General features: G+C 50.8%; 1 protein-coding gene across 5 annotated transcripts in view; it reads left to right on the top strand.

The window, feature by feature from the left end:
• Positions 1-13,247, top strand: part of BNIP5 (BCL2 interacting protein 5) — a 21,889-nt gene extending 8,642 nt beyond the window's left edge. For 2 of the 5 annotated variants that reach the window (XM_081828086.1, XM_081828087.1), the window contains 10 exons: positions 412-531; positions 2,305-2,369; positions 2,641-2,881; positions 3,916-4,047; positions 4,908-4,969; positions 5,275-5,515; positions 6,375-6,506; positions 7,409-7,473; positions 8,934-9,197; positions 11,013-13,247. In XM_081828086.1, coding sequence (XP_081684212.1) covers positions 412-531; positions 2,305-2,369; positions 2,641-2,881; positions 3,916-4,047; positions 4,908-4,969; positions 5,275-5,515; positions 6,375-6,506; positions 7,409-7,473; positions 8,934-9,197; positions 11,013-11,048 — 1,358 coding nt within the window. In that variant the 3' untranslated portion in view covers positions 11,049-13,247. The remainder of the gene's footprint in view (positions 1-411; positions 532-2,304; positions 2,370-2,640; positions 2,882-3,915; positions 4,048-4,907; positions 4,970-5,274; positions 5,516-6,374; positions 6,507-7,408; positions 7,474-8,933; positions 9,198-11,012) is intronic. The other 3 variants (XM_081828088.1, XM_081828090.1, XM_081828091.1) reach the window with 3 other exon arrangements.
• Positions 13,248-13,601: the final 354 nt, after the last annotated feature.

Here is a 13,601-nt window from a genome sequence, read left to right as displayed (position 1 = left end):
GATTTTATTTATTTATTTATTTAGAGAGCCCACATGAGGGGGTGGGAATAGTGAGAGAGAGAATCTCAAGCAGACTCCCCACTGAGCGCGGAGGCCGACAGGGAGCTCCATCCCTGGACCCAGAGATCATGACCTGAGCTGAAATCAAGAGTCGGACGCTCAACCGACTGCACCACCCAGGCGCCCTCAAACTCACCATGTTTTTAATGAGGATAAGGATGCCTGGGTTGAAGCAGCCTGTTTTCAAATGGAAACCTTGGCAAGTTGCCGCTTTTTGGTTAAGCCTAGAGCTACAGGGCCCATCCTGCTGTGAGTTCTGGGTTGTTTTACTGTGCTCCTGGACAGTCAGAAGAATGTCATGGACACTCCCTCACCCCACCCCACATACACTTGCTTTCATCTTTCCTCCAGGTGGGGAAGGTTCGGATGTCCACCAGTCCTTGTTCATTGAGGATGAGGGTCCTGGAGCGTCGGAGATTTCTTCTCAAGGCACAGGTCACTTGCCGGAAGAGAAGCTCAAAACCCTTGACAGTGAGTCAGAATCTACTTAGCAGCCTCTTTCCCTTGCAGCTGGATGACTGCTTAGACCTTGGATGGTCCCTCTCAAAAATGCCTGTACTAATCTTGCTCCTTCTGGTGCTTCTGGTCACATTTACTTATTTTAGAGTTTCACAGAAGGGAGTCTCAGGAATTAGAAAAGCCACTGGCAAATGGTCCTGCCTTATGTGTTAATGAGCATGGGACTTTTTTTTTTAGTCTTTTTAAATTTATAGAAGGAAGATGGAATAGAGGAATATAGAATTTATATATGTTTTTAAATATATGAAAGAGTGGAAGAGTTCTTTGTACACTCATATACTCCCAATTGTTGATGGAGGCCAATATTTGCCTCATACGTGTATGTGTGTGTATGTGTGTGTGTGTGTGTGTGTGTGTATAATTTTGTTGCTGAGCCATTTTCAGTAAAATGGTCCTTCATCCTGAAATACTAAAGCACACATCTCCCAGAAACGAGTACGGTCTCCCGCACAACCGCAATACTGTCATTGTCCCGAATAGAATCTATGTGATGCTCTATTAATCTAATTCCCTATAAAGAATGGGCATATTTTGGGCGCCTGGGTGGCTCAGTTGGTTAAGCGACTGCCTTCGGCTCAGGTCGTGATCCTGGAGTCCCAGGATCGAGTCCCGCATCGGGCTCCCTGCTCGGCAGGGAGCCTGCTTCTGCCTCTGACCCTCCCCCCTCTCATGTGCTCTCTCTCTCTCATTCTCTCTGTCTCAAATAAATAAATAAAATCTTTAAAAAAAAAAAAAAAGAATGGGCATATTTTAAAAGATAATAAAACATCTATGCATCTGTTGAAGAATAACTAAAAGGCATTTAGTTGGCTAGTCTGCAAGCTGTGTATTTTACGTGCTAATTGTTTTTTCACACCAGAGGAAATCAGCTGGTAGACTGAGTCAAGGAAAAAAGGCCAAACAGGATTTATAAATGAAAGAGGAGTGAGGGAGGGAAATGGGGGGTGACAAAATCTGCAGGCAGCCCGGGACCAGGGAGTCTTGTTTGCACCTTCTTTCGTATAAACCGGTCAGTTGGCGGCTAGCAGAGGCTACTCTGGGCGCATTGTCTTTGGATCAGTCGATCGGGTATCAGAGAAAACCATTTATGTTGTTTGTGGTTTCTCCGTAAAGACTTGGTGGAGGCATCGACATGGCAGGCCATCTGTGTCATGCCTGCTGGGGTCCCTCCGTCTTCCGCCTTAGTTAGGCTGGGTCTCCACCATTTCCCCCACTGGAATTTTGCAGGTGGGAAGATCAGCATTAGGCTCCCACAGTATTTCCAAGCACAGTTCCTTGGTGGCCTGATAGCCATCTGAGGGAAGCAGGACTGGGATTATGATTCACCCTTCACAGGGAAAGAGATGAAGGCCCAGAGAAGTTAAGAGATGTACTCAAGGTCACACAGCTTGCTGAACCCAAAGCAGATATTTACAAATCTGTAAAGGTCAAAGGAAATAATGGGGTACAGGTTGAACTCTTGAAGGACTGACCTGAGATGGCCTGCATAAAAGTTCATGCTTTGGCCAACTCCCCTTTTCCTTTGGATCTCCCGAGTCTCTCTCAGAAGGACTAGCTCCTGGGACATGGTGCTTTTCCCCACTTCTGTGGCCTGAGGAGCTGTTTTAAGAGCGCCCTCACTTAATACAGAAGGACTAAGTTGATCTCAGAAGTCCAAGACAGTCATTAGAAAGAGGGCTCTGTACATGGAGAAAGACTAACTGGGTGCATTTCACTTTCTTCCAGAGGAGACCATCATCAGCGTGATAGTGGAACTTCTCCAAAGAGTGGGAGACCAGTGGGAGGAGGAGGTAAGGAGCAATTGGTCTGTGTTGACCCCCAGAGGCTTGCTGTTTCCTTTCCATCCCCCTCCTCCCCCCTCCTCCCCCTCCTCCTCCTCCCCTTCCATGCTCAAACCCCATCTGCCCTTCCAGGCTTCCGTGTTCCCTGGCTCTGGACTCTGTCACCTCCCTCACCTAGGGCCACCTTAAAGCACTTGGTTGCTCTTCAGTTGCTTCTCGGGGAGCTTTTCCCTCTCCTCAAGGTCAGGGCCTGACTCAGTTTCTCTCATCTCTCCCACAGCATCTTCAAGCTCCTCGGCCAGAGGTGGTTCCACAGAACCCAGTGCCAGCCGTCAGGAAGAAATCCCAAGAGAAGAAGTCTAGCCTCAAGAGAGCCTTTCCTCATAAGAAACACAGCTCCGAGGAGCCTAAGAGAGTGGGGCCTGCAGATGTTTCCAGCCCGGAGTCCTGGCCACTCAGGAGGCCCAACTTTTTGCCCCTGTGGGGGGGGGGCCATCAGCCCTCCGCCTCCAGCAGCCCTGGTGAGCAGGCTCAGAGTTACCATAGCAACACTGCAGCTGCCTCCAGCTCTGGAACCTTCTCCAGGGTTGGAATTGGCCATTTTAAGGGCTGCCATCCCAGTTCTGACTTTCGCTCTGCCCTGAGCAGTGTGGGGAGGGCAGTGGGGAGGAGAAAGGGATGGTAGCAGGTCACCTCCACAAATGAAACCTCACTGTCTAGGCAGGCAATCGGGTAAGCCCGCAGTGGAAACTGTGTTGAGGAATCCCTTAGCCATCCTCATCTCTCCACAGCTCCAGCCTCTCTACCCTGGCAGGGGGTAGCATGTGTAGGAAGGAGCTACAACCTGGGAGGCAGGACACCTGGGCTATGAGCTGGACTTTCTACATCATTCCCCATCTCTCATCTGTAAAATAAGACACTTCCGTACTGTGTATCTATACTCGATCAGCTTTTGTGGCCATATTGTTATCCCCATTTTGCAGATGAGGAAACTGAGGCTTAGGGAGGTAAAACAATGTGTTCAAGGTCACATGGCCCCCAAGTGATGGAACCAGAGCTAGAGAGAAAGGATCACCCTGGGTGGAAGGGAGGAATGGCCTAGCCCAGCCACTTGGTCTGGCCAGGGGAATTTACATTTTAAAAAGAAGGGGCAATGCTTCACACCAAATACAGAGCCGCAGTGGTGGAATTTCAGGCCACGAGGGGAGATATCCTCATGCAGGGAGATTCTGGCCCTGCTGCTTTAATTCATGCTATGGAATCAGGCCTTTACTCTCCAGGCCTAGATGCTGGAGGAGGATGGGGTTACGAGGGGAGGGAGGAGAGGAGGGCAAAGCCCAGGAAACCTGTTGTAAGGAAGTGCAAAGGGATAAGGGAGCTAGGTCTGGGCCAGTATATCAGAGCCTTGACCCTGACCCACCGCTCACCTCTGCCCCAGCAAGACCTTTGCACACTCTAGCCATGGAGTGAAACTTGGAACCTCTGCTAACTTCGGTGCATTAGTTAACACCCTCACCCAAATGAAACACACCCACCATTTCTTCTCACTTCTCAGGTTCGGAGGAACCCCATGTCCAAGAGGCCCTGTCTGCAGACAGCGGGGCTCCAAGTTCCTTCGAGCTTGCTGCCCAAGCAGGAAGCCAGGGACCCGAAGAGGACTTGCAGATGAACAGAGCCTTGGAATTCCGTTAGTACCCCCTCGTTTTCTTAGAGGCCCCTTGGAAATCATCTGGCCTGACCCCTCCCCATGCAGAGAGGCAGTGACCTGGCCTTGACTTCCTCTGAGCTCAGCAGGCGGGGTCCAGAGCACTCAGCACAGTGAATAAGCTATTTAGAGCTACTAAATGTTAGCTGCCCTTTATTGTTATTATTGTGGTGGTTCAGAGTCCAGCTTGAGAACAAGGCCTCAGGAGAAGTCCAGAGGGTAGGCGGGAGGGTAGGGGCCCTAAGGGTGAAGTTCAGCGGACGGTGGTTGCCGGCACTGTTACTATTACTTTCTCACCATTGGCAGAGCCGAGGCGGGAACCATAGAATCACTGTCAGTTCTGCGTGTCTGGAGATCCTTCCAGATGCAGATCTGGATCCACTTCGCCCACATCCCCCATCCTGCCTTGTTGGCTTCTCACAGAAACTGTGCCTCGAAGGGGAATTGAGAAGGGCCACTGTTCTAAGTGGAAGACGAGGAAGGTGCTGGGCCAGGCGACTTGTGGGGACCAGGCCCTTCCAGATGGCCTCGAGACCCCTTCTCCTGGAGGCAGGCGCCTACGTTATTTTCCTCACACTTAACGTGGCCCATGTGGGTGCTGCCTGACCAACGAAGAGGTGGCTATATTCCCAGGGAAGCAGCTCTGCCCTCAGGCCACTTCTGAGCAATGCCCCTCGTCCCCATGGCCAGGCCTGGGACGACCGACAAGGGCAAGCTGCTCAGCAGCCTGGAGACCTGGCAGATTCACCCAGGGAGCCGCTTGGGCCTTAGGAAGTGAGGACTGACTGCAGAAAAGCTTTTCTCCACACTCAAGTGCAAGCCACCCTATTGTTCTCTTTTAGAAGAATTCATCCAGAAGATCATTACCCTACTCCAGGATGCGGAGGAGCAGTGGGGAGAGAAGGTGAGGCTGACATTCCCCACATAGATCCTGACCCTCGCTATGGACACCCCCACCCCTGCCTGGCCTAAGAACTTCCCTGCCCCTCCCCCAATGCTCCATCTTTCCAGAGCCAGGCTCCAGGTCCTTCCCGAAGCCTCCCCAACCCCGTGGCTGCAGGCCACACTTGTTCTGGCCAGGCCGTGCCCTCTGGTCCACAGCGGGGTCTCCGTTTGTTTCAGGGGGTGCTGGTCTCTTTCCCCAGCTTGCTTGCAATGTCCTCACTGAGGTTGGGGGCCCTGACTCAGTTTCTCTCCTCTCCCCCACAGCAGCTTCAAGTCCAGGAACCGGAGGTGGCTGTAGAAAACCTGTCCCCATCCTGCAGAAGAAAATCGCATGAGAAAAAGTCCAGCTCCAGAAAAGCCTATTCTCATAAGAAACGCGGCTCCAAGGAACCGAAGAGAGCGGGGGCTGCAGCTGCCACCAGCCCGGAGTCCCGGCCGCACAAGAGGCCCAGCTTCCTGCCCATGTGCATGGGGGGCCATCAGCCCTCCACCTCCAGCAGCCTCGGTGAGCAGGCCCAGCGATGCCATGGTCACAGAGGCTGCCTCTGGCCCCAGGCTTCCCCCAGGGTAGGCTTGGCCAGCTGTGTGGCCTCAGCCTCAGGCTTGACTTTGGCTCTCTGCTCTGAGAGGGGTGGGGAGGTGTGGGAGGGCTGTGGAGAGCGGTGGGTGCCGGGCGCCAGCTGGACCCACCACCCACAACGCAAGCCCTCCCCCCCAATACATAAACGCACAAACACTTTAAAAATGCAGTTTGAGAGCCGTGCATGGGTTTATCAGCGAAGGGCATCAGACTCACCCGAAAGCTAATAGAAAAGCACAGAGACCCGGGTTGGATGAAGTAGGCTATGGCCTGGGCCTCTGCTTTTTCACTACTCTGCCGTGTGAGGTGCACCGTGATTCCCTTGACATTGACGGAGCGCCTCCTACGTGCCCCCCTCACACGTGTTATCTCATTCAGCCCCCTTGCAACCTGTGAAGTCGGTCTTGTTATTCCCATTTGGCAGATGGAGAAAGTGAGGTTCACCCAGGCGAAGTGACTCAGCAAAGAGCAAAGGGGAAGTGGGCTCATCGGGTGGGATCTGTTGGTGGGCCTGCTCTCTTTCCTCCCAGACTGTGAGGAGGCAGAGGGGGTTGCTGGCGGAAGGGAAGAATGAGGTTCCTGGAGGGGCTAAAGAAGGCACTGTGAGCTCCTTTGAGGCGGGCCCTGGAGGTCTGGGGGCTCGCTGAGGAGCCTGGGAAACCAGGACCCCTCTGGTGCCAGCGCCTTTGGACAGCTTCTTGTCAGAACCTGGACCCCCCGTAATGTGCCTGTGGATTTGAGACAGGAGCAAAACACATTCACACCACCTCCTTTCTGCCCTCAGATCTGGACGATGCTGAGTTCCAGGAGTCCTCGCCTACAGAAGGGACACCTGTTGGATCCTCAGAAGCGCCCCCCAAGACCAGGGGCCACAAGCCAGAGGAGGGACTGCAGCCGGATGAAGTGTTCGAATCTAGTCAGTACCACCCTGCCCTCTCCTGGGCTGCCCTCTCCTGGGGCGGCTGCCATGGGGCTTCTATTTGCGTGGATCTCATAGGGTGAATTCGAGTAGGATCTGGGAAGGCTGGTGATCAATACCCCAGGAGACTCTAGCGGGGTGGGGAGGAGGCAGGGTTGGCCTTTCAACTGGGGCTCCTGGGGCAGAGTTGCAGGTGGAGAGTTCTCTTCCACTAGAGAACACCTGTCTATTCCGTGGGATGTCACTTCACCCCACCTCACTGCATTGGTTTGCTTGAATGTTTCATATAAAACTCCCGGCTTGCCCTGGGTCTCATAACCAGTGGTGTTCTGGCAAAGAGGCTGAGGGTGGGCCTGGTGGGGGAGCCCTGATACGTAGCATTTGCAGATTTCTATGGTGTAAGTGTTCCCACCATGGCTGATTTCAAGCTGCCAACAGTTTATAAAAAAAGGACCACAAATACCCAGAATATTTGCAATTAGGTCTTGGTATGAGCAGCCATGTGTATGTGGCCGCTTACAGCCCTGGCTGTGTATTCTTGTTGCATCTGGGGCTGTGGTCTTTCCTCTCCCTGCTTTCTGATTGGCTGCTCCTGGTCCCAACTTCCATGCCTGGCCATGCTACTCTGTAACCTGGATAGGGGACATTGGGAGGTCTCAGTTTCCCCATGTGTTAAATGGAGCTGAGGTGAGGCTTGACTGGCCAACATCCTTTCAATTTCTATAAAGCAAACTCAAAATAAAGCTTTCATGCTTTAGCCCTAGTTTCGGGGAATCTTTCTTCGCCCTTCAGAGCTAATCCGTGTACTGTGTTGTAGAGACAACATATCGTCTGTAATGGGAGGATGTGTTGTTATAGAACTTGTCAACAGTCCCTGAATCTTTCTTTATTTTCCTTAGAGGAGCTGATCATTCAGGGGCTGGTGGATCATCTCCAAGAAGTGGATGACCAGTTGGGGGAGCAGGTAAGGACTGCTCAGTCCCCCCAAGGCTGGCCCTGGGGGCCTCATCACCTCACAACTGAGGCCTGGGTTCAATCCCCATCTCTGCATCCAGGTGACCTTGGGCACGTCGTCCCTTAACCTCTCTGAGCCTCGGTTTTCTCTTTTGCAAAATGGGGGTAATTATCTACTTGACAAAGCTTAATGTACATATAGAAAATGCCAGTCACATAGGAGATGAGATAAATGTTCGCTTAAAATAGTGTCATGCCCATGCAGCTCACCCTGCCGGCCAGGACTTCCCCCAATCCAAATCCCGAAGTTCAGCTCATGTCTGACCTCCCTGGAAGCCTCCTACCCCAAGTCCGGTCCACCAGTACCCCCTGATCTTGTCCTGTGCTAGCTTCTTTTTCACTCTGTCTTGGCACACATTTCAGCATCAATATGGTCTCCAATTCTCTCAAGCTTTTAGATTTTCCCCTCCTGCTAGAGAGCCTATAACAGAAAGTTGCCTCTTTGAAAACCTCACAGTCTATTTGGAGAGACAAACACAGATCACATATGAGGTATCAGATATGAGCACAGGTCATAGATGGGTCATGAGCATAGCGGGCACTGTGAGTGCCTCGCTTTACCACCACGGTGCTCGCTGGCCCAGCTCCCCACTGCCAGCACCCACATTCTTTTGCCTGAGGACTGGCCTCTGGAACTATTTTACCACCCACATGGTAGGCCAGAATGATCACCCCCCACCTCCTGAGGAGCAGCCCTCAACCCATGGCTCCTGGGACCTGGTGTATACATACCTCAGCTCCCTTGCCCCTTGCAGGGATAACTCTGGAGAGTGTGCTCTACACCGGCTCCTGGAGTGGCCAGTGAGGACCAGGCTCAGTAGCTAGTGTGTGTGGACTGCCTTCCCATCCTTGTCCTAGAGCTCCATTCCCCCATCGGTGTTTCGTAGCATCTCTTACCACCTAAACTACCTGCACCTGAGCCCTAGTCTCTGGGGGAACGCAACCTAGCACATTTAGGTATGAAGAAGAGGTGACTTAGAGTGGGAACTGAAATTCATCCAACATCTACTCCGCACGGAATATTTTACATAAAGGATCTCACTTAATCCCCTCCCCGCAACAACTCTGCATGTGGGTGCGGGGCATTATTACTGCCATTTTACCCATGACTAAACTGAGGCTCGGAGAAGTCACATGGCTAGTAAATGCTATTTGAGCATCCCTTACACAAAGACCTGCTTTCTGTCCACCACCCCCCACGTTGTTCTGCTGCTTGGAGTTGAACCTCGCAGAACAGATTCTGAGAGGCTGGAGGGAGTGGAGGCATTTAGCAGGGGAGCTCATCCCAGGGACAAGGAGGCGCCCAGCCTGGGTGCATGGAGCTGGATGGGGGGCGGGGGGGGGCAGCTGGTGGGAGGGGGCTACCTGCCACCATCACTGATGATGGTCTGCCTCCGTCTCTACTTCCAGATCAGGCGACACCCCAGCTTTAAGAGGTTTTTACACAAGCTCTCCGACTCCTCCCTCAGGAAGTTGGCAGCCACCCTGCAGAGCCGGAAGGCCCACCCTGCAGAGCCGGACAGGGACCTCACCAAGGGACCCTACCACTTTGCCTTTGGCCCGTCTAACAAATTTGCCGGCAACAATAGCCACGCCGTCCTCAGCCTCATGGGCCTGTGCTCTGGCCATAGCCAGCACAGCTATACCCACCTCCTGTGCCCGGTGGCCCAGCAGGTGAGAACATGTGACAAGAGGCTCAAGATCCCAGCAGGATTGCCCTTACTGGCCTCTCCCCTCCCCTGCTGAGTTCTTGGCTTTTGGGGGGCTAGCTCACATGCCATCTCCTTGCGGAGGCCCCGTGAGATGATTCTACACCCACGTGACCATTCTCTTTTCCAAAGCCCTCACTGGCTTTACTTGATCCTTAGCATCTGCTTTATTTGGCTCTGGTCCCTGATTGTATGTGCATTTCTATACTTTATGATTTCGGTATGGATTACTGGACGGGGTACCCTAGCTTGCCCTCTTGTTGTTTCATGGGTTGTGCTGGTTGGCTTCCCAAATTCAAGACCATCATAAAATTTAAACGACGAAGCAAAGTAAGATTACATGTCAAGTGAGGGATGGTTGAGGTAGATGAGGATCCATGGGCCGTTGGTTCTGGAAGGCTTCCAAGGGGGGCGGTCCTTCACTGACCTTGTCTTGGTTGATTGATTAAGAATAGCTTCTCGTTGCCGTCGATCTCACTCTTCTGATCGGTTTCATGCTTTTCCTAATAACCGCCCCTGCCCCTAAGGCTCTGAGATGGTCCCTTTAGAAATAATACTTCTCACTGATTTTTTTAAAGTCTGAGTTTTCATGTTGTCTGGTAGACTCTGATGAGCAGTGTTCCCCGCCTTTTTCAAAATCACTTAAGGTAACTTGCCTACAGACATTTTGACCCAGATCTTTACTGCAGAAGCTACCGAATGAAGACGTGACATTAAAGGAAGGAAGCAGTGTTGGGGCACCTGGGTGGCTCAGTCGGTTAAGCGTCTGCCTTTGGCTCAGGTCATGATCTCAGGATCCTGGGATTGAGCCCTGCATCAGGCTCTGCTCAGTGGGGAGTCTGCCTATCCCTCTGTTACTCCCCCTGCTCATACCCTCTCTCTCTCAAATAAATAAATTTTAAAAATCTTTAAAAAAAAAGGGGAGGAAGCATTCTGTTTGTTGGCATTGGACAAATAGAACTTCTATATCCAGATGGTCTCTAGGCCTTTATTACAATGATGTCACCATCATGCAAACACTCTGCCTCTCCTGGAATTACCTTTCAAAGTCATGTGATGCGTCTTTCAAGAAAGCTGGTCTGATTTCATAATATTCCTATCTTGTCATTCAAATGGTCTGCTCTATGTTGGCTTGTTTTCCTGGTGGGAACTCCTTATGACCTTCGACCTCTCTTTCCTCAGCCTCATTATCTTTGCCCAGATATGGGGATATTATGGATAATTTGCCCTCTAGGATGGGTTAGGTAATAGCTTATGGAGTGATCTGAATTCTTTGTGAAAGATATTAATAGAAACAACAGCTCTGACATCCTCAGTAGCCCTAGCTTCATCTTCTGGTTTTACTAACCATTCGTTCATTCACTCCCTCACTCATTCGACCAATAGGTGTTGAGAACCTCCACTGGGCCCTGCTGTGCAAGGTGCTGTGAGGGCCTGTGGATGGTTCTGCTATAGGAAAAGACAGAATGTTTCCTGATGATGAAATTAAGTACCAGTAAAATGCCAAATTAGTGGTAACTGAGGCCAGTGAAGCCATTGGTCCTGGAAGCCTTCCAGGGGGTGGCAGGCATAGATTTTGACCTTTGAGGATGGAGAAGCTATAGATGGGGAGAAAGGACCAGGAGAGCACTGCAGATAGGAGGTACTGAGTGAGTCCAGACCCAGAGGGGACAGCTAGTGTGCTGTGTTGATATGTTAATTAGAAGTCTGTTGTTATCAGAGTGGGACCCACAAGTAATTGGGGCTATGGCTAAAACCTATGTTCTTTTTCTCCTTCCAGAACATCGCAAGTCTTGAAATCCAAAGTCCAGATTAAAAGCTATGCTTTAAACTCAAGCTCCCTTGAACTATTCAAACAATTGGTGGCTTTAGGCAGGACCCTCTGAGGATGCTTCATGACACCCTCCCCAGATATGAACGAAGACAAGGATGGATGGCCATCTGCATACGTGTGCCATCGTGGGCTTCTTGAGACTGGGATACACGAATCCCTCTTCCACTTAGCTGGACGCAGAGGCAATGCTGGGGGAAGGAGAGCACTGCACCGGGAGTTAGGAGACCAGAGCTCCACCTGCTGAGCTGCCCCAAACTTGCTGCAAGACCCCGGACTTGTTTGTCTTCCACTCCAGACCTTGGATTCTGGGCAAGTCTATGTACACGACCCATCAGATTCCTTCTGACTCCATCATGCTGAAGTCTCTTTAAACGGGGGGAGGTTGGTGCTTCCACTCAGTGGCTAAATACACCCCACTGAGCTGGAGGCAGTCCTTAAGTCCTCATTGAAGGAATGAATGACCAGACGAATGAGTGGGAGAGCTCCTGAGATCCAGGTGATTCTGCCAGGCATTCCTTGGGAGGCCTTGGTCTTCCGCTAGAATTGCGCAACCCGTAGTTCTCTCTCTAAATTGGGGGCTAGGGCGGAAATGGGGAGCTACCTTGACAGGCACTGGTCCTGAGCATTGAACCAGGGGTCAGGGCTTTCACATTCTGGGGTTAACCCTAGTACCAACTTATGTACCCTTATTTTTTACTATCATGTATTTTCCTGATCTGTAGGGGCTACAACTATGCCTACTATCATGTGGAAGGCCGGCTGGCATTTTCTAGATGACAATTTCAAATGAGTCTTAGTTTGTTTTTGTTTTTTAAGATTTTATTTATTTATTTGTCAGAGAGAGGGAGGGCACAAGCAGGGGGAGTGACAAGCAGAGGAAGAGCAGGCTCCCTGCTGAGCAAGGAGCACAATGTGGGACTCGATCCCAGGACCCCAGGATCATGATCTGAGCCGAAGGCAGACACCTAACCGACTGAGCCATCCAGGCGTTCCAAGTCTAGTTTATTAAAATAAATTTTTGTTAATCTCTCAGCAAAATACCCATATGTATTTAACCAGATGTGCATCCACGTGCAACAAGTAATTTATTCGTTGGCCAACAGTGCTTAATGTCCATATGGATTTACAGACACCTCTCAGGAAATCTGCAGGCCTCAGACAGAGAAGATCTATGGATTGGGTATCACTGGTCTCAGAATCCTTCCAACCCTGTGTCCTATAATTCCATGTCCAGAGAAGTGAAGCTGATGACTTGCACCTCTCCCATCTCATGGGGGTTTGCCAAGAGTCGGTGAGAAAATGAATGTGAAGAGTGCCATGTCCATGTATGTTGCTATTCTTATTATAGCTACAATCTGGGTAGTTTTCAGGAAATAGGGAAGGGCTTTAAGCTGGATTGCCACGGATGGTTGTATGGGTGTGCACTGCTCAAGAATATCATACCCCAGGAAGTGCTATTCACTTCCTAGACATTGTAGATTTGTAGATTTATGATAGCAGTTTTCTACCTGGTGGCAGTAAAGAGTCCTGAGAAAGGGGCTCCTTTTTGTTTTTGTACAAAGGTGAGGTGTGGGCTGTTAGAGGCTCTGCCTTCTACAAAACTGAATAGTTTGAACAGCTTGGCTCAGATGGGCAGTTTGCCACATGTCCATTATCTACATGCATGCCCAACAGGGCTATAAACACAGCCATTGGACATTGCATGGAACACATGGCCAAAGGGGAGAGAGTGTTAAAATCTAGACTCACTCTTATTACCCTCACTGGACACTGTATTGCTATGTTGAACATGGTGATCACTGTGGGGTAGGACTGGAGAGGGGGTGAAACCAAGGGCAGAGAGGCCTTGGGCACTTAGCTGGGACTGGCCTCAAACCTGAGGCAAAGTTTTAGGAAGTTCGACAAAGCATATTCTACAAGTCATTTAGTTTTATTGCTGATTCTAAGAAGTGGGGGAGAAGTGATCTATTTATGGATTTATTTTAGTGTTCAGGAACACAGCCTCCAAATGCGAAGGATCAGAATCAGTTTTGAAATGAGGGTCAGGAACCTTCTGTACATAGTTTCTTAGTTGGGATGATGTTCTTTAAGTTGTATGTGTATTTGGTATGAGTCCCTGATGCTGGCATCTGAGTCTCATTTTTGTACTGTTATTTAAGCAAATAAAGAAATTGACTTGCACCAAGGTCTCATCTGGATGATTCACAACGGTGGCAAGATGGGAGTCCACCTGCCACATCTGGGCCGGTCTGGCATCTTTGAGACTGTGAGGGCCAGCCTCCCTGTCCCCGCCTGGGGGCCCTCTCTGGTTGCTTCCCAGGTGTCCCCCTCTTGGGATGTCAACTTATTGAGACAGTAATGGAGTGCCCTGAGCATCAGGAGACCTGGGTTTTAGTCCAGCTCCCTGCAGGCTGAGGCCCTCAGGGACATGATACTTGCCTCTGGACCTGACATTCTCCCACTCTGTGACTGTTAAGATGACAGTTAATGGTATGTCCAGGAACATCTGGGTCAGTCTTGAGTCTACATCATCTG

Source organism: Leptonychotes weddellii, chromosome 8 (genome assembly GCF_054177405.1).
Source record: "Leptonychotes weddellii isolate Sample4059 chromosome 8, ASM5417740v2, whole genome shotgun sequence".
NCBI classification, from domain to species: domain Eukaryota; kingdom Metazoa; phylum Chordata; class Mammalia; order Carnivora; family Phocidae; genus Leptonychotes; species Leptonychotes weddellii.
Note: the sequence above shows the minus strand (reverse complement) of the source record. Positions and strands in the feature narration are given on the sequence as shown.